Source organism: Ixodes scapularis, unplaced genomic scaffold, assembly GCF_016920785.2.
Source record: "Ixodes scapularis isolate PalLabHiFi unplaced genomic scaffold, ASM1692078v2 PGA_scaffold1__304_contigs__length_218370807, whole genome shotgun sequence".
Taxonomy (NCBI): domain Eukaryota; kingdom Metazoa; phylum Arthropoda; class Arachnida; order Ixodida; family Ixodidae; genus Ixodes; species Ixodes scapularis.
The window spans coordinates 41,020,458-41,039,416 of NW_024609846.1; the positions used below are offsets into that span (position 1 = coordinate 41,020,458).

Here is an 18,959-nt window from a genome sequence, read left to right on the forward strand (position 1 = left end):
CACCGGCATCCACATCGTCATCGTCATCATCACTGATGACGTCACCGGCATCCACATCGTCATCGGCATCATCACTGATGACGTCACCGGCATCCGCATCGTCATCGTCATCATCACTGATGACGTCATCAGTGACGTCACTGATGTCGTCACCGGCATCCGCATCGTCATCGTCATCATCACTGATGACGTCATCAGCGACGTCACTGATGACGTCAACGACATTCGCATCGTCATCGTCATCATCACTGGTGAAGTCACCAGTGACGTCACTAATGACGTCATCGGTACCCGCATCGTCATCGTCACTGATGACGTCATCAGTGACGTCAGTGATGACATAATCGGCATTGGGGGTCACGTGACCCCCCAAGGTTACGTGACCCCCCCCTGGTTAGTTTAACCCCCCCAGTGCCCTTCCCTCCTCCTCCTCAAGAGCTGCGCTCTAATTCGGCGTTACAGGGAGTTGTAAGCGGCTTTCACTTTTTTTGTACAAAAGTTACCTGCTTTTGCATGACAATTATTTCAAAAGCCATTAATGAGGTAATATCTAGGGAATGACACTTCTGACACGAAATGAGGATTGCATAATATAAAAGTCCTTCGCGTACAATATTATTTTTATTTTTAGCAATCGGATATTCTAATTTACAATATAGGGTGTTTGAAATGTCGAGGCTCGATGTAAATTAGGCCGTAAAAATCGGTGCCTGCACGTAGCAATCTAAAATTTTCGTCAAAGGTGTATTTCACAGGTAGGTTATATCTTGTAAAAAAGCGTAACACCTTTTCTCTAAAAAATATGGACAAAAATACTTGCCAGGGTCGATGGCAAATGGCGATGCAGATGACCGAGTCGAGTGGTGGGGCGCGTTTAGCGCACGTATTGATGATGGCGCTACCTGCTAGTTCCGGCTTGCTCTAAAATAATATCAAAACTGCTTGTGGTTTATAAAAGGAACATAATATTTTTGTAATAAATCTTTGGTTTCAAATTAAATTCGGAAAATTGTAGCAAAAACTTGAAGTAACAAAAACAAAGGAAAACGCGGTTGCATGACGGCGCTCTTGCTGCCGACGGATTTCGTCAGAGTGTCGTCTGCTTTCTTTCCCTGGTCGGCTACACGTTCCGACGCTGCTCCTGACGACATCTATGAATACGTGCGTCAAACGCGCCCCGCCAATTGACTCCGCCGTCTGCGTTGCCGTCCGCCATTGACCCTGGCAAGTTTTCTGACCCTATTTTTTTTACCAAAAGGGAGCTACGCGTTGTAATTTTAGAAGGTAAAATCCACCTCTGAAATACAGATTCGGCGAAAGGTTTACATTGCTACGTGCAGGCGCCGATTTTTACGGCTCATTTTATATTTAGTCTCGGCATTTCAAACACCCTATATTCCACAAAAGATCCTTTTTCTTTTACCTAAGTTAACCGTTCGTCTAAAAAATATTTTAAAATTAAGTAAAGCCTTTGAAGCCACATTTCTTATAGTTGTTAGTTCTTCTATTTCTTTTTCAAACGTGTTACTGGTATTTTGAGAACTGACGTGCCATATAGCATCATTTGTTTCTCGAATCTTCTCAAGTCGCGCATTTCACGACTTGGTCAGAAGTAGCGCGCATTACAGCTTCACGATGAGTAAATTCTACTCTGATCGGATGTTCTTCTGCCTAGACAATGCTGACTTCCGATTATTCCGTTCGTTGGACACAACCGCTGCACGTCTGCTGGTGTCCGTTCCACTCGGTCCTCTGTGGCAGCAGGTGCAGGGAAGTGCCCAGTGGGAGCGCTTCGGCGTTGGCGTAGCGCAGTTCCTCAGCAACGCGAGCGTTCACGGACTGGAGATACGCGTAGCGCCGAGCCTGTCTCTGAACGAAGACATGCTTGCCATGGTTCATGTCGCCTGCACGGTAAGCGAAAGTAACCCGTTTAAGGTCTGTCCACACACACACACCGTAGCACTTCCTCGGCGATATTATACACACTCACTGGCACCTTAAGAAGCGTAGGGCGTGGCCTATGGAAGTTGTCATGGGTCGTCATCGGTTCTTCTGCTTTCGTATCGGGCAATGTCGGGATCCCATTGGCTGCGGAGTGATAAGAAGATGCTCAGGAATTTTCCCAGCGTTACTTAAACTGTCAGTGACTGTAGCGCACAATTGACCCCTTTCTAAAGTCCACCAAGCAACATTGACGGCCGCCATTGCTTGGACACGAAGCGTCTGATTGGATCCGAGCCCACGCCGAACTCTGACGCGGCGGTCGTGTCCAATACATGCCCAGATCACGTGATCAAGCAATGGCGGACCGGCGATGGCGCGGGCTTTTAGAAAGGGTCTTTTGACTATCTATACATAGATAGTGGAGTGAATTATAACGCTGGTCGCCTTGCTTGGCTCGCATATCGAGGACACGGACGCTATAGACGCTTTACACACGCGCCAAATTACAGCCGCCATTGCTGACCTTCTGTTGTCTTACCGAGATGCCGAGCAACTGAAACGGTAGTTGACGATCCTCTACAAAGGCCGATGCTTTAGAAAATGACCCAGATGAATCTAATATGGCAATAACCTGGACTGCTATGGTAAGGACGAAGTGAAGAAAATGTAATAAGAGGAAACAAAAACTGAAGGTCAGTTATGGCGGCGTCCATGCACAGCTGCTGCAAAGCGGCTATAAGGACGAAGGGACTCTCTACGATAGGGAACAATGAAGAAGGAAAAGCTGCCTGTCTCTTTGACACGTACTAAAGGCGCACTAAATGCAAAGCATCTGTAGGTTCTCGTAACCTGACGTCGTGGGGTCGAGTGGCGTTACGTCACTTGACATGGAGGTACAATGGCACGTGAACACCATGACTTCATCGCGGTGTTCATGCGACGACGTCACGAAGAAACTTTTAAAATGCTGATCGCGTAACGTAAACACCATGACGTCATCAGCGTGATGTCACCATCAAGGCTACATGTCAAGGAGACGGAATCGAAACGACTTGACCCTATAAACGCTATGCATTTATTCATTGTATGAGATAGACCTTTTTTTTATTTTTTAATGCTGAAGCGTTCTTTACCTACCCCCCCTTTCATTTCGTGGACCTTTCTGGCCTTCTAATGCGCAGCTTCCCCGCTAAATTTAGACAAAAATTGACGTCACATGGCCTATGCACCGATTCAATTTCCTCGCTAAATTTATCTGGGAATTTGATGCCACGTGACCTGACTACACCGGACTTACAAAACAATAAGTTTTCTCGCTAAATTTAGCGAAAAAAAAAATGAAGTCAGATGATCTATACACTAATTCAGTTTCCCCGCAAAATTTAGCGGGAAATCTGATGTAATGTGACCTCACATCACGGGACGAACAAACCAGTTCAGTTTCTCCGCTAAATTTAGCGAAAAAATTAACGTCACATGACCTATGCACCGATTCAGTTTCCCCGTTAGATTTAGCGGGAAATTCGATGTCACGTGAGCCGGCGTCACGGGACCTAGAAACCAATTCAGTTTCCCCTCTAAATAAAATGCTAAAAAGCGCCTTTTAACCATTTAATCGATGTGTATCAACTATCTCCAAACCAAAGTTTTATTCCCCTCTAAATTTAGCGGAAAAATTGATATCGCGTGACAAATAAACCATTTCCTATTCCACTTTAAATTTAGCGGAAAATCGGATGTCACATGACCTGACATCACAGAACCTAGGGACCAATTCAGTTTCCCCGCTAAATTTAACGGAAAATTTGACGTCATAGGATCCTACTCCAACCGGCTCTAGGCCTTAGAGGTCATCCTAGAGGTCGTCCCTAAGGTCGTCCTAGACGTCGTCCTTGAGATCGTCTCATACTTCTGTTACACGGGCATCCATAACTACAGTTAAGCTAACTGCAGTTACTCTAAGCTGGAGTTTTGCGCAGCTGCACGGCTGACCAAAATGCGGTTAGCACGAAATCATGGTTGGCGCAAATTGAGCTCCACGATATCAGTTTGAGCTCGCTAACTGATCTGAAGATAGTGACGACCGCAGCACTGCCGTCTATCGAAGCACTAAATATTTAGGAATGCCAGGGGACAAACCTAGAAAGAGCCGTGGAGACAAATGTCGCGGAAATAAACATGCCTCGAAGACAGATATGCAGCAAAACAAATTACGCCATGTCGCCCGACGGTACGAAGCCCGCATTCCTCGGGCGCTGCTATTGATTCTGGTCGATGGCAATGAGGCTTCCCTCATGTTGCCCATGTTTGCATTTATTTTAGGAGTCTTGACAATCGTTTGTCACACACACACACACACACACACACACACACACACACACACGCACACGCACACGCACACGCACACGCACGCACACGCACACATACACAGACACAGACACACATACAGACACACACAGACACACAGACAGACACACACAGACACACAGACAGACACACACAGACACACACACAGACAGACACACAGGCACACAGACACACACACACACAGACACACAGACACACACTATGTGCCTAATTATTCGTTTTAAGCAGTTATAATGGAAATTTAAAGAAAACAAAAAAACGTGTCCTTGATCTGAACACGGGACATTGCAGTTGGTTTCCTTTTGGCTTCAACCATTCTACTGCAAGCAAAATGGCCATGTAACACTATCTCAGTTCAGTTTGGTCATTCCACGGTTAGTGGCTGCTAACTGCCGTTTGTCTAACCACAGTTAAAGCAGGCCGTGAAACTAGGGTACTAGTGGTCGTTCTTAACGTCGTTCTCTAGGACACCGTCCTTGACATCGTCCTAACGCTGTCCTTGACGTTGTCCATGGCCTCGTAACAAAAGAAGGAGGTAAACATGACGAATACTATCGGAATTGATAGACAACAACAATAGTGACTTCTGCAGCCATTTTTTGTTTATCTGGACGTTATGACGTGCCGACCCGGGTGCGAGCAGAAACAGGGAAGGAGTCGCTATATTTGTCGTAGCGCTGGACCATAAAGTTATAGTGCGATCCAATAAGCACTCTGTGTGGTGCATTTTAAAGCAGCGAACTGTGTGTTCATTTGCCGTTTGCAACATTAAAAAAGTACTTATTAGGACTGCCCAAAGAAACGTATATAGAAATCGAATAGTTTAAATCAATATCATATCCAATGAGTAATGCAGCTGTCAGTGTATAAAACGGTCTTGTTTATTAATAAGCTGTGAGTTTAATTCAGTCAAATTCAATTTATCTTTGTTAACACACATAGAGGCGACTGGAGCATCGAAAGAGGTGAATTAATGTCACCTTTCCCAGGCTTGTCTCCGTTTTCTTGGGAAAGACGGACAGGCAATCATTAGGGGAAAAAATAATTACACTTACGCAACAAAGAAAGAAAAAAAGACTAACGCAAAACTTGCAGACGTAAAGAAAAAACGCTCATTGTTAGGATGTAAACACACAGACACAAAAATATTAGGATGTAGACAGAAAAAAATAATTTTCTTCTTAGACTTGGCGTTAGACTTTTTGCATAGAAGCTTTTTTTATATGTCTTTAATAATGGTGGAAGGTTTTGCCTTCACATCTGGGTTTCGTTGTTTGTTCCCCTGTTAGGTACTCTTGCAATCAATTATAGACCGGTTTCTTATTTTGTTCTTTTATGTGGCGGTTATGTTGAATTTTGGCGTACAGCTGAGTTGGAAAAAGTTCGTATTAACGATGCTACTTTTTCTCTTGGCTATTCTGTTAGCTGTTGTTATGCTTAAACTATTTACTTTAGTTTGTATCGTCCAGCCCAACTACGTCATATTTCAACATGGCAACCATAACACCAAAACGATCCATAGAAAGCTTCATTTTGATATATGTATCCTAAAGTTAAGGCGTATCTTAGAAATGAATGACCGTAATGGAAATGCACATTGTTTTAAAAACAATATCGCCAGACAAAATTAGTATGCTACAGGAGAGATGATGCGTAGTCCTTCGAAGAGGGAATTAATTCCCCGTCAACTTTATTTATGAGAGCCGCTGAACCTGGTGTTGGCCTTAATTGTTTAGTTGTTTGATAGTGAAAGGGGATATATGTTCACGAAGCTATTATTTTCTATTAACAGTTCCGATGTATCACAGATTAAATCTCGACACCGTTTTCAGGAAATGAAGTATTCAGACCATGAACTGCTCTTCGTGTTTCGAACACGTTACGAGAGCATCCTCGCCAAGAACGGCGTCATGCAACAAAGCGTAAGGTACGTGCTCCCTGGTTACCCTTTGAAGCAAAGTAAATAACACGATTAATCCACATAGCGCCAAACTCTCGTGAGCTCAGCGCAGAGCTCAATCTCTGCGAACTCGTGCACAGGCTTGAGCCTTCTTTAACCTTCGTCACCGCGAAGATATCATACAATACATCACCCGCTATTGTCTCTGCGATACGCAACACAATCTTGTATGAGAAAGTGCCCGCGAGGGTCAAAACGGAAGTGGGGGAAAGTGCGAGGCTTTCATAGTAAAGTTAACTTATTTTGTTTCTACAATTTTATTTGTGTGACCTAGAATCATTCTACGTTTATTTCGTTGATATATGCTATCGGCTAAGCTCTAGACTATAACCTTACAATTGTAACCGGCCTAAACTTAAAATGTGAGGTGCGAGACTAGTACTGCTATCATTCGTGATGCTTTCGCGGATGCGTTTGATGTCTCGTTCATTCAGCAAAATAGACAAAATTCAGTTGACGTTTCTTGCTGTTCTCCTAAATTCTCCAGTTTTTGTTTAATCTAAAACACTATTTACGCCACCCAGACTTACTGTTTATTTTTTCTTACAATAATCTGTCAAAGTGAGCATTGCTGGTTGACGGGCATGGGACAACACATTATATGAAACGTATACATTTGTTTTGTCATTGATATTAATTTTACTGAAGGACGTGATCAATCAGGTTATATTTATGTGCGTTATATACTGCCATCTAAATTCCGGTTGTTGATGCAGTTGCCCAGACCTCGTAATCTTTCGGACGGAGCACCACGAGCTGAAAAGCAAGGTACTGAGAGCACCAAACCCTTACCGAAGGTACCTGGGAGCGGACATGGCTGAACTCTTTCTGGTGAGCTCGACGATTAAAACCAGGCTTAGTAAACGCAGTGAGCATGCAAGTACGTTCGTCAACATTAGCCGAATAACAGCTGGAACATTCGCAAAAAGCTTACATAGCAGCCCTTAAGCCTGAAGTAAAAAAAGGGCATGTATATTCCCTCTGGTTTTTTAACGAAGAGATTTATAAGGGAGAAATGCACCGCCTCGTCGAGGAAATGTGCATATAGAAACTAGACCCTTCTACGCGGAAAACAAAAACGCTATTATGAAAATAAAGCAGCAAAGGGTAAACGTGATACATTTTGATTTTTCCTGCTGAGTGCAAGCGTCACATTTGAACTAGACAAGAAATCAACGAGAGCATATAAAAGCGCCACTTCTTTTGAAATTCTGAAGCAGGACAAAACGCAGCGGAACATAAATAAAGCGATTATGAGAGAAAAAGTGTAAGTGCACAAACGAGCTCGCGTAAATTTCACACAATTACGAAGAACCCCAAGACTAGGATCCTGCCCTTTATTTTATCTTATAGTCTCGGAGTTTATCGAAGCTAAATGTTTGATTATAAAATTAAGTGTTTCTTTTTCTTTGTAAAACTTCGCAAACCTTTTTTAGGTTTGCGATTGCTATAGTCAGGTGCAAGTTAAAATTGCGCCAAATAAACAGCCCCACGTTCTACCAGGTTATTGAATCACTCCGTGGACCAGCTTGGAAGATCAATAGCAATGTCGAGTTACGTGACATCAGCGCGACGTGCGCCTCAGTAGCGGATTATTTGTTCACTGCGGAGGAACAGCGACTGGTGGTAATGAAGGTCTGGGAGGATACGCTGACACATTCTTTGCTTATATCTGGCTATAGTAGTTTATTGAATAGCACGTACTGCTTCGCATTGATTGTGCGTAAGTAAAAATGAATAAGCAGATCGTTAGCCTGTAAGTTTTTTTTAGTAGACTGTGTTATTTTTTTTTTCTCATAAGGAAGCAAAAATATTTCAATTATAGGTGTGCGAATACCGGTTCTAGCTGAATAGCTTAGTGTAATTCCTAGCTTTAACACTTTTGAGAAAACCGGGTGTTGTGGCTTTTTTCTTGCGTTGGAAAGGTTATGAATGAGGCAGCGCTATTAGATTCTAACCGGAATTAGCAGACCCCATACACCATTGACGCGCAGCTTGCAAGAAAATAGCTGTCCGGTTCACTGTTCCAACATGTTTATTTTCTTAGCAAATGCGTTCTTCTTTTTGTTGTTTATATTTGAAAGAGTTGCTTATTTTCGAAATTGAATGTGAAAATGGTCGTCCCTCCAGAAAATCCCAGGAGGTTTCGAATCGTCGGGATTTCTTATAGGATTTTGTTGGTGACTATATTCATTTTTCTAAGTTTATTTTCCCCCCACTAGGCAGACCTCTACTGAAACGTTCACGTTCAACTATTTCAAGCTGCGTATTACGGTGCCTTCTAACTTTTAACGTTTCCTTTTTCCTCGCCAATACTGTTTGAAGCTTTTCCCAAAGGACTTTCCAATAAAGATACAAACCGAAATCAGATACAAAAACACTGCCTTATGTGCAAAAAAAAAAAAAAAAAAAGAACTCACGATATGCCATTGAGTGAAGCTTCGCACATTGTCGCAGTTTCAAGAACTCGAGAAGATCTCGGGCCTGCGGGGGCCGGTCCGGAACCAGGAATGGTGCTACAGCATGGTCTTGGGCGGACTTCTCTTCAAGTATTACATGGGCCTCAATTTTGGTGACGACGCTCAGTCTGGACCGCAGGAAATCTCCCTGTCCGAGGTTAGTTGCGCACTCCAGGAATTCTCCGTCGGCTATTTTCCCGCAAGGCAGTTAGGAAAAAGCTACGGAAGGAACTCGGCGAATGGCGAGGCTGAAAATAGGGTGTCTGAAGTCACCAGGCTCGGTTTAAAATGAACCGTAAGAATCGACGCCTGCACGAAGCAGTCTAAACTTTTCGTCAAAAATGTATTTCACAGGTCCGTTTTTTCTTGTAAAATTACAAAGCGTAGCTCCCTTTTTGTAAAAAGTAAGGGGAAAAACCTTGCCAGGGTCAACGGCGTGCGGCGACGCAGACGACTGAGTTGAGCGGGATGGCGCGTTTGGCGCACGTATTGATAGATGGTGCCATCTCCTTATCGAGACTGCTCGCGACGACCGTGATTTACTAAAATGACGATAGTCTTCTTGTGTGTACCTTTAATTTTAAAATAAGTGCGGACAATAAAAAAAAAATTGAGTTTAAATAAAAGAAACGCGGTTGCATGAGGACGGCGTTCTTGCTTCTGAAGGGTTTCGTTTGCGCGTCGTCTGCTTTCTTTCGCTGGACTGCCACACCTTCCGACACTGCTCCCGACGCCATCTATCAGTACCTGCTCCAGACGCGCCCTCCCGCTCGAGTCAGTCATCTGCGTCGCCGCCCGCCGTTGACTCTGGCAAGTTTTTTCCCACTATTATTTTTTTACAGAAAGGGAGTTACGCTTTATAATTTTACAAGAAAAAATAAACCTATGAAATACACCTTTGACGACAAGCTTAGATTGCTTCGTGCAGGCGTCAATTTTTACGGTTCATTTTAGATCGAGCCTTGTAACTTCAGACACCCTATAATTGTCTAAACCTAACAAGAAGTCTTTACTGCGTCACCCAGCAAGGTTAAGCGCCATGTTGCATGTTTCCCAGAGTGTATGTTTCAAAATCAGCGAAGGGTATATATATTGACCATATGAGCTCAGCTCCGAGGGTTAATATGCGATCACTTGGGGCAATGAAATCTCTAGCGCGTGACAAAAACCTCACGTTAAAATTGTACCACGTCTACTGCACAATGGGCGCCGTGCAGCTTAACTCGCGGGAAGTAACTTCAGCTAATACCTCTGTGGCGTTCCTGACCGCTCATTCACATTGGAAGCGGATCTGCGTTCGCAAAGCAGCTGCGAACGCGGTTGTATAAAGATCCAGTACAATTGCACGCGCATTTGATGACATCAAATGCGCGTGCAATTGTACTGGGTCTTTATACAACCGCGTTCGCAACCGCTTTGCGAACGCGGATCCGCTTCCAGTGGGAATGAGCGGTGACTGTTTACACCACGTACGGATCAAGTACTGTACAAAACAGCCGAGAAACGTAACTAAAACATTGTACTAAATCAAGAGTCTGAGCCTGGGAACGGCGCTGGTTAGCTCCCTACCTCGGGGAGGGGTCATTCCTTCTCAGCTCGGGCTCCTCGATTTTTTTTTTTTCCGTGTCTGAGTTTTTGCTTCTTCTTTTCACACCGATGGCCTCTCGGTTTTTCCGGTCTTCATAAACTTCAGGTGAACACGTCTGGTGAAAACCTCTGGCAGTCCCACAGGGAACGCACCGCAACACCTCCTAGAAGAAACGGCTTGCGCAGGCCCACTAACTGGGGTTCCATAAGCCCAGATTTTGCACTGAAGTCATTGAGGGTGACTGTGGTTAAGGAACCTATTATCTGGCAAAAATAATTACGTAACTTACAATGTACAATATTAACTTTCTTATTTAAAGTTTAGAACGAGGTAAACGTTAATAAAATAAATCTGGTAACTCTTCAAAGAGATAGTATCATATATTACGCCGAGATTTGATTGAGTTTAGATGCATACGCTTTAAAAAACATGTTATTCTGATCTCCCATCCGTTTGGCAGCTGGAAGTGATTTCCTACCAATTACGCAGATGCGTGAGGAGCAGTCCAGAAAATTGATGGGTTAAAAATGTTGAAGTTGGCGATACCGGAAAGAAAGCTTGTTATAGTATATTACGATCGCAATAAGTATAAATTTGTGTCCAGATATTTAAATGTAATATGACCCAGCGCAGATATCTATAACGAATTAGTACTTGCTGTCCTTGGCGCACTCCAATTTGCAGGTTTGTGGATATTAAAAATGAACTGAATTGTAATCAACGACATTTACAACGGGTTTTTGATAACAACGCCCAGAATAGATATTTTTTCCCTGACAGTCGAGACTGTGGAGGCTGTACTGTCACGCTAGATACAATTCGAATAATCAGTGTCAAAACTTACCAGATACATATAAATTGTTTGGCTCATTACAGATTTGTGAGCGTTTTTCGGTGAAGCGTTTCGAGGATCTACGCACTCTATCCTTCTATTCGATGGAGCACACCAAACACACCTGGGTTGGTTTCGATGACGATTGGTCCATTCTTCGCAAGGCAAGTTGTCTAAGCACTATGAGTGTCGTGGTGTAGAAATTTAGCAATGCGAAAAGGCGATTTAAACTACGAACTGCTGGTTATTCTGGCAGGCTCGCCAAATTCTGAAGTTATAGGTGCGGCGGTAACCCGACCAGGTGGAAGCACACCCGGCAACGTCCCGAGGGTGCTACTGTCGGGTGAAACATCAGCTTGGCGGTGTGCAACCAAAGCGGCAACATCCGGCATGAACGAGGCATTCGGCAGTGATCCGAAGTAGCCGCTGGTGGGAAAGATTATCGACTTCGGCGGTGTCCCGGAGCAGAACATCCCAGACCAGCCTCAAGGAACACCCAAGGAACATCACGGGGAACGACTTCGGCGGTGTCCCGGAGCAGAGCATCCCAGACCATCAACAAGGAACAGCACGCACCAACAACCAAGCGCTGCTGAAAACAAGACAGCACCAAGACCTTCAACCACACAAGGACGGACTGAAAGTGAGACAATTTCTGACCTGTATATTTGTGTATAGCTAGAACGTTTCTTATTTTTTTGTTAATTTTTTTAATATATATATATATCTTGATCAAACCTCACGGTGTGACTGAATTCCTCCTTCGGCAGTTTGACCTGAACCTATAACTTCACAATTTTAATAATGGTAAAAAAGCCTATTAGAGCCATCAGGCTTTTTTACCATTGGCGCACTGATATCTTAATATCATGTAACCTCCCTTCGACCACCGGCATCATTATGGGCATACTCATCATTGGGGCTTTTTTCACGGTGCCTTTTGGTATAGTGCGTTGGCACACATCGCAAGACCGTATGTAACGTTTCACGTCGCCTTGCATACCAGGCCAAAAGAATTCTTCAGCTACCCTAGCGACCGAGCTCTTTACCCCCTGATGGCCCGACATTATTCCATCGTGAGCCAATTCCATTAAAGTCTTTCTAAATACCGTTGGTACAATGAAAATTGTGAAGTTATAGGTTCAGGTCAAACCGCCGAAGGAAAAATTCAGTCACACCGTGAGGTTTGATCAAGATATATATATATATTTAAAAAAAATTAACAAAAAAATAAGAAACGTTCTAGCTATACACAAATATACAGGTCAGAAATTGTCTCACTTTCAGTCCGTCCTTGTGTGGTTGAAGGTCTTGGTGCTGTCTTGTTTTCAGCAGCGCTTGGTTGTTGGTGCGTGCTGTTCCTTGTTGATGGTCTGGGATGCTCTGCTCCGGGACACCGCCGAAGTCGTTCCCCGTGATGTTCCTTGGGTGTTCCTTGAGGCTGGTCTGGGATGTTCTGCTCCGGGACACCGCCGAAGTCGATAATCTTTCCCACCAGCGGCTACTTCGGATCACTGCCGAATGCCTCGTTCATGCCGGATGTTGCCGCTTTGGTTGCACACCGCCAAGCTGATGTTTCACCCGACAGTAGCACCCTCGGGACGTTGTCGGGTGTGCTTCCACCAACTGGTCGGGTTACCGCCGAACCTATAACTTCACAATTTGGCGAGCCTGCCAGGATAACCAGCAGTTCGTAGTTTAAATCGCCTTTTCGCCATGCTAAATTTCTACACCACGACAATGAGCATACTGTAGAACCAAGATCACGTTCATATATCTGCAAATGTTTCCCCCATAATTTATTTTCTTATGGCCACAAAGTGAGTTCTAGTTTAAAATGTCAAATTATAGTAAAGCTAAATAAACGTTCTGTGACATTCTGAACTCGATGTCGCCAGAGCCCTGTATTGGGAGGGTTTGGCTATTCATTGGTTTGAATAGTCGACCATCTCTTGGCCAACCAGAAACCGCGAAACAGCCCCTAGCGGTGGTCGTGAGCTCTAAAAATCCGATTTGATTAATTTAAGCCGTTTTAGCGTCGCTAAACTAAAAAGTTACTACTCTTGCTGACTGAAAACTTGGCGCATGTGAGGTTTTCGTCACGTCCATATTCAATGGTAGAATAAACGTACGTGCGCTCCAAACCAGAGCAAACTGTCACTGAGACGCCGAGATGGACGCTTCTATTTGACGGCTTACATGTTGTTTCTAACATTCTGACGTCGCGGTCTGTTGATTGATCGACGCTGTGTCACACTTTTAGTTTACGCTCTAACCGCGGGGGAAATATTAGGCGCTGGCGGCGGCCTTTGCTCTGCCCATTGGCCACACTCTCCCAATATACGGCTCTGGGTGTCGGGTGAAACGAACGCCAATGACAACAGCTAACTTCTCATGACCCTGAGTGTATTGTAAATAAGTAAATGAAAAGATAAGCTGCACTCTGGGTTTCAATTTAGGCCAACCCTATCGGACGCTACGATCCAAAACGGCATCGTCATGGTGCTTGTCCCCCCCCCCCCCCCCCCCCCCCCCCCCCTTTGCAGATTTGCTACCACCAACTAAACCAACCTCGCAAAGTACAAAGCGCAGGATCACGGCGTTTTCATTGTGCTTGATAGGCTTAGTTGGTGACCGCAAAAGCACAAAAAGACCGAGCACCGTGATGATGCACTTTTGGTGCTGCCTGATTGGCTCCGTCTGATTCCAGTGCGGACTGCGGTCGCGCTTAAAGTGAAACGGAGTATAGACTTTTGCATCGCTTATCACCGGGGTGAATAATGCTGAGCCACTGAGCTGTGGGCGCATGCGCGGTGTCGGAAACATCGCACAGAACAACAGCGCATGCTCAGAAGACGTTCCCCAGCCCAGCAGACAAATATGCCAGCCCGGAGAAGGCGACTTTTGCAAAGGTCTATAGGCATGAGTGCGTTCTCAAGCCAGCCCCCAGTTCGGGCTCATCAGGTGAAGCTTGAGAGGGCCCGAGGTGACTTTGCCTAGATGCCACTTGTGGGAACCACGTGTATCCCGTCTCCCTATCTAGGCCTAGCTCAGGCAGGCCGTGGGGCGCCGCCATGTCGGGGCGCGTCCCGGATGCGAGGTGAGGTCATATTCCCTCGTGGGACGGCCCTCCCTCCCCTTCTCGGGTGGCTGCCTCACACACCTCCTCTGTGACCTTGAGATTTGGACGCTTCCGCCCCTCCGGGCAGAAAACCTGGTACCTTCACCCCGGGCATGTCCATTCCTGCAGGCTAAATAAGCCGGCCCTAAACAACGGCTGGGGGCTTTTGTTGGTGGAGGGCCTTGCTCCACGGAGCTCTATTCGAGGCCCTCCCCCTTCCCGTGATTATGTCTGTTGCGGCAGCGCGGAGTTTAACCGGTGATCCTGTAACATTGAGGCAGCGCCGATACTTCGGACCTATTGAGAACAAAGTGTGTTAGCAAAGGAAGTCAATAAAGAGGTAATTCTAAGGACCCAAGGAACCTACTGTGTTCCTGCGTGGTAACCCCAAGGGGGGAAAACCAAACCACACACTTTGCTCTATACTTAGCTCACACCGACGCCCGAGCTGCTGGTGGGACCTCGTGACTTCTAAATTAACTGGTATACCGTTACAGCGCTCGGAGTTCAGGTTCGAACACTTTAGAGGAAGAAACGTGAAATTGAAGACGCGCCCCATCACATAAAAGAGCTCGAAGATTTCAATAAAATAAGACGCTACAACCGAAAAAAAAACATAAGATAAGAAACGGCAATGTCCATTACAAACCCCGATGAATACCGCAGAAACATTTTTTATCTGTAAAATGGAAATAAATATATATATATATATATTTTTTTTTTTTTTTTTTTTCTTGGGCGGTTTTTGTGCAGGCGGCTCTTGTGGAGCAGAGGGAGGGCCGTCCGCTCTGCGTGGCCGTTTTTCACGCGAACCTGGATGACCACCGGCAGGCGTGCGGGCTCGGATACGCCCCGGTGCTGCACAGGCTGCGACAGTTCATCAACAACGTTTCCTACAACTCGCCGATGGTAGTCGCCTGACGCGTTGCCTTCGCAACTCTAGACCCGCATCAACCTCACAGGACTTCCGCACATCCTTTAAAACCTATACTTTTTTTGCTTCAAAATAATATCGGCGTTAAAGCCGTCGAAGATGTACACTCTAAGAAATATGGAGCGTCGGCCTTTCTGCAAAGTGCTTGTGAGTGTCAATCGCTGCAATCTACGGAGGGCGCTCGGCGATTGACGAAGCTAATATTGTGTTTATAACCCCCAGAAAACGGTCTGCGCTTTGACACTGAACACGGTGAAACGTGCAGTGCGCCTCAAACTTAACGCCGCCACGGCATTTACCTTTTCTGACAGTTCCATTGGCGGCCAATTGAATTACCTGAATAATGCTTGGATTTCAGATTTCTATCCCATCCTGTACGTCACGCTCAGTACCAACGCGCGGACGGTTCCTTTTTAGGTGTAAACACATTACTAGTTCTGTCATCCGCCAAGTTACCTCCGGATTGGAACGATTGGTTCTTCCGATTGCTTTGTGGGAGAGCAGACGCTCCAGATGTCTTAGATTGATGTACAATGCGTATGACACTTCTCCATAATGCGGGAGCGTGCGTCTTTGTCCTGGCTAACGTTCGACTGGTAAAATTCGCAGCAACTACCCTAGTCACGTGGGGCAACATGAATGAGCCCGCTCGATGGGTGTCCGTCCCACTCCATCGGGGGTGCCGAACACGGGGGGCCTGCTATGGCGCTCTTCGGAAGCGTCATAAAGCCCCATCAATACAACGCAAAAATCACAATGCCTCGGTTACATAAGACGAAACCTAAAATCGGCTCCCCCATTCGTGCGAAAATTGGCTTATGAGACATTCATTCGACCCAAATTGGAATATGCTGCGGCCATTTAAAGCCCTCACCAAATATACTTATTAAATCATCTCGAGACAATTCAAAACCGCGCTGCAAAGTTTTTTTTTTTTTTTTTTTTTTTTTTTAAGAAATATGATTGGTTTGTTGGCGGATCCGCCCTAAAGAGCGAACTGAACCTTCCTTTACTAAAGATCCGCCGTAAGATAGGGCGACTCTGTATCACAAAATTTACTACTACCTCCCTGCGCTTCGAGACCCTCCCCTCCTACTTCCAGGCGATCTTCATCGCGGCTAAATCACCCGTGTCACGTTTCCCGAATCTCAGGCAGCATTACCCATTTTAACTCCTCCTCCTTCTCTCGTACTATTGTGCATTAGAACGACCTCTCCCGACTTATTTTAACCCAGGCGGATACCACCGCATTTCACAATGCCCCTTGTTCTCATTTCTGTTAATCCCCACTGTGCCGTTCTATTTGTTTGTCTTGTGCTTACTGGTTCCCATCTATCAATGTTTTCATCCCCTTATGCTCCCCATGTACCCAGACTAATTTGTGTATTGCCGTTGCTCGTGGCGATGCCACGTTGTTTTGCAGCACCCCATGTATTCGCATATGTCGTTGTTACTGGTTTATGCTCTCGCGTTATGTACCCCACTTATGTAATGCCCTCAACGAGGGCCTTTACGGGAACTTGAAAAAATAAATCGAATAAATAAATAAAGCCCGAGGTTTTTATAAAAATATCGTCACCAAGAAAAAAAATCTGATTGTAATGCTGTGCCATTAAAAGTATTCACCAAAACTCTTATTAAGCAGGCGCGATGTTAGTCCTCGAGCGGGCTGTTTCAAGTTGCCCCACGTGACTAGATTAGTTGCCGCGGACGCCACTGGTGAGCGCTCGCCGGTGAGTGCCCGCGCTCACGCGTTAGGGACAAGAGCGAGAATTCGAAAGAAATTATTAAATACAATGCAACGTAAGATATTAAACAGTATACAAATTCGTAAAGAAAACAAACGGTGTTCCGGTTTTTATTTTTCAGGGTTTATTTAATAAATGTAGTTTTATTTTTCTGGCTGTTTTCCGCCCGGTTCCAGAGGTCTCCCCTGTCCTCGCAAAATGTTTTAAATACTGAATGAACTGAAGTTAAACTTCAAAACTAATGCAATTACTTATTTTTAAAAGCTTTTCCGCGCAATTTATTTCTGAAACTGTAATTAAGTTCCTAACATTTTTTTTTTATACGGGAACTCATTTGTAAGTGTTTTTGTCCGCCTTATTACTTTTAATTTTTAAACTGCGGGCATCACTTGTTTTAGAATGCTACCTGCTATATTTATTAATGCGATGGGTACTTTCTTTTTTATAGCTAAAGTTTATTTTTTCAATAATATGATAAAAGAAGAAGAAAATTAAAAAAAAACTCCTAAATGGCCCTTATGAGGATCGGCAATATTTGGAAATAAATAAATTATATTAGAAGTCCACATGAGGGAATGAGTATGAATCGAAAATATGCACATTTATTCCAAACTGAGCGCGTAGGTGTGGCTCATCTTTTTGCCGTATTTACACAGCATGGGTATGGCCCAAGTGGGAATGTCGAAAAGCAACTGCCGACAGATGTTACGACCGCGCTCATAGTGCAGGCGTGGAGAGTGCGGCGCGAGGTTGCTCAGAGCAATGGGCACGGCGGCGCAAGTCTTCTAAATCCGGATCTCACTCAATACAGGCGGTAAATTCACGCCCCTCAAGTGCGCCTGCTAAAATGTTAGACAATATACTATTGCATGCGTGCTTTTCACTACATTGCTCCTTCAAAAGAAATCAGCAAGTGATAAGTAATATGAATTTAATAAACAAGTTGCTGCCTCAAGCTTGCTTTCTTGTTTCAAGAAGTCTCTCAATATTGTAGCGGTCAAAGGGAGCGGTTAATGTTAGAGATCTTTTAGCAAACCGTTACCGGGTTCTGTGTATCGCACTACCCGAGCCATTGAAGCATGCTTTTAAGCGCGCGCCTCGTGGTCACGGTATCATCCGGGCGCGCGCGCTGAACAACATGCGTCAAAGGCTCCGGTAGTGCGGTACACAGTAACGGTTTGCTTCAAGTGCCTATTAGCGGCGAGATGCTTCGGTGGCGCCCTCCTATGGTTCCCCCTTGTGACGTCATTACCTTGCAAACAACAAGTTCGATGGTGTTTGTAAATAGCATGGTGGAAGCTTGAAATCATTGCGCTCTCAAAGGAACACTGTCAACACCGTCGAAATTAAAGTTCTTTCATTCCTCTTATTTCCGTCGATGGTATACCCTTTCCGACGTCATAGTCAGCTTTTGGGCCAATCGTGGAAGGCCGACCACAGCGACGCTTTCGGTCGCGCACGTCGCCAATAGAGGGTATTCACTGGCGGCCATAGCTAAGCGAGTGCTGATGGCGAGCTTCGACAGTTATTTTGCTATGTGCATTTTACACCATGGAGAATGCAGTCTCAGCAACTTATGAATATGAGCTCGTTCTGAGCGTGCGCTCTAAACGGCCGCCACAAATATGGCGTCCAGTGAATACACCTTATTGTACCGGTTAAAGGGGGAGTGGGCTAGAGAACACCATCTCGAAGCACATGTAGCGATGATCCTCGCTGCAGAACCCAGGAATACTGGGTTCAATACCCACACATGCCCGTTTCGATCTGGACGAGCATTGTACTGGGGTGCGGTTGTGTATAGCTACCGCATGATGCGCGTTAAAGACTCCAGGTTAGCAGTCGTATTGCACTGGTTAAATATCTCACCTGCAGTCGGTAAGAATCTCGCCATGTCTGGGAGCCAAAGCTTCTGTATAAGCAACTACCAACTAATTTGTTTAAAGAGAATTTTGAATTTCTTTTAGAAAAGGTGTTTTCCGACTTTCTAGGAACCTGTCCATATG

General features: G+C 45.0%; 1 protein-coding gene across 1 annotated transcript; it reads left to right on the top strand.

Moving 5' to 3' along the window:
- The first annotated feature begins 1,635 nt into the window (after positions 1 to 1,635).
- Positions 1,636 to 15,192, top strand: LOC121045555. Its single transcript, XM_040498491.1, has 6 exons — positions 1,636 to 1,911; positions 6,144 to 6,238; positions 6,988 to 7,102; positions 8,729 to 8,887; positions 11,195 to 11,314; positions 15,025 to 15,192. Exons 1-6 carry the CDS (start codon positions 1,636 to 1,638, stop codon positions 15,190 to 15,192), a joined length of 933 nt encoding a protein of 310 aa, XP_040354425.1.
- Positions 15,193 to 18,959: the final 3,767 nt, after the last annotated feature.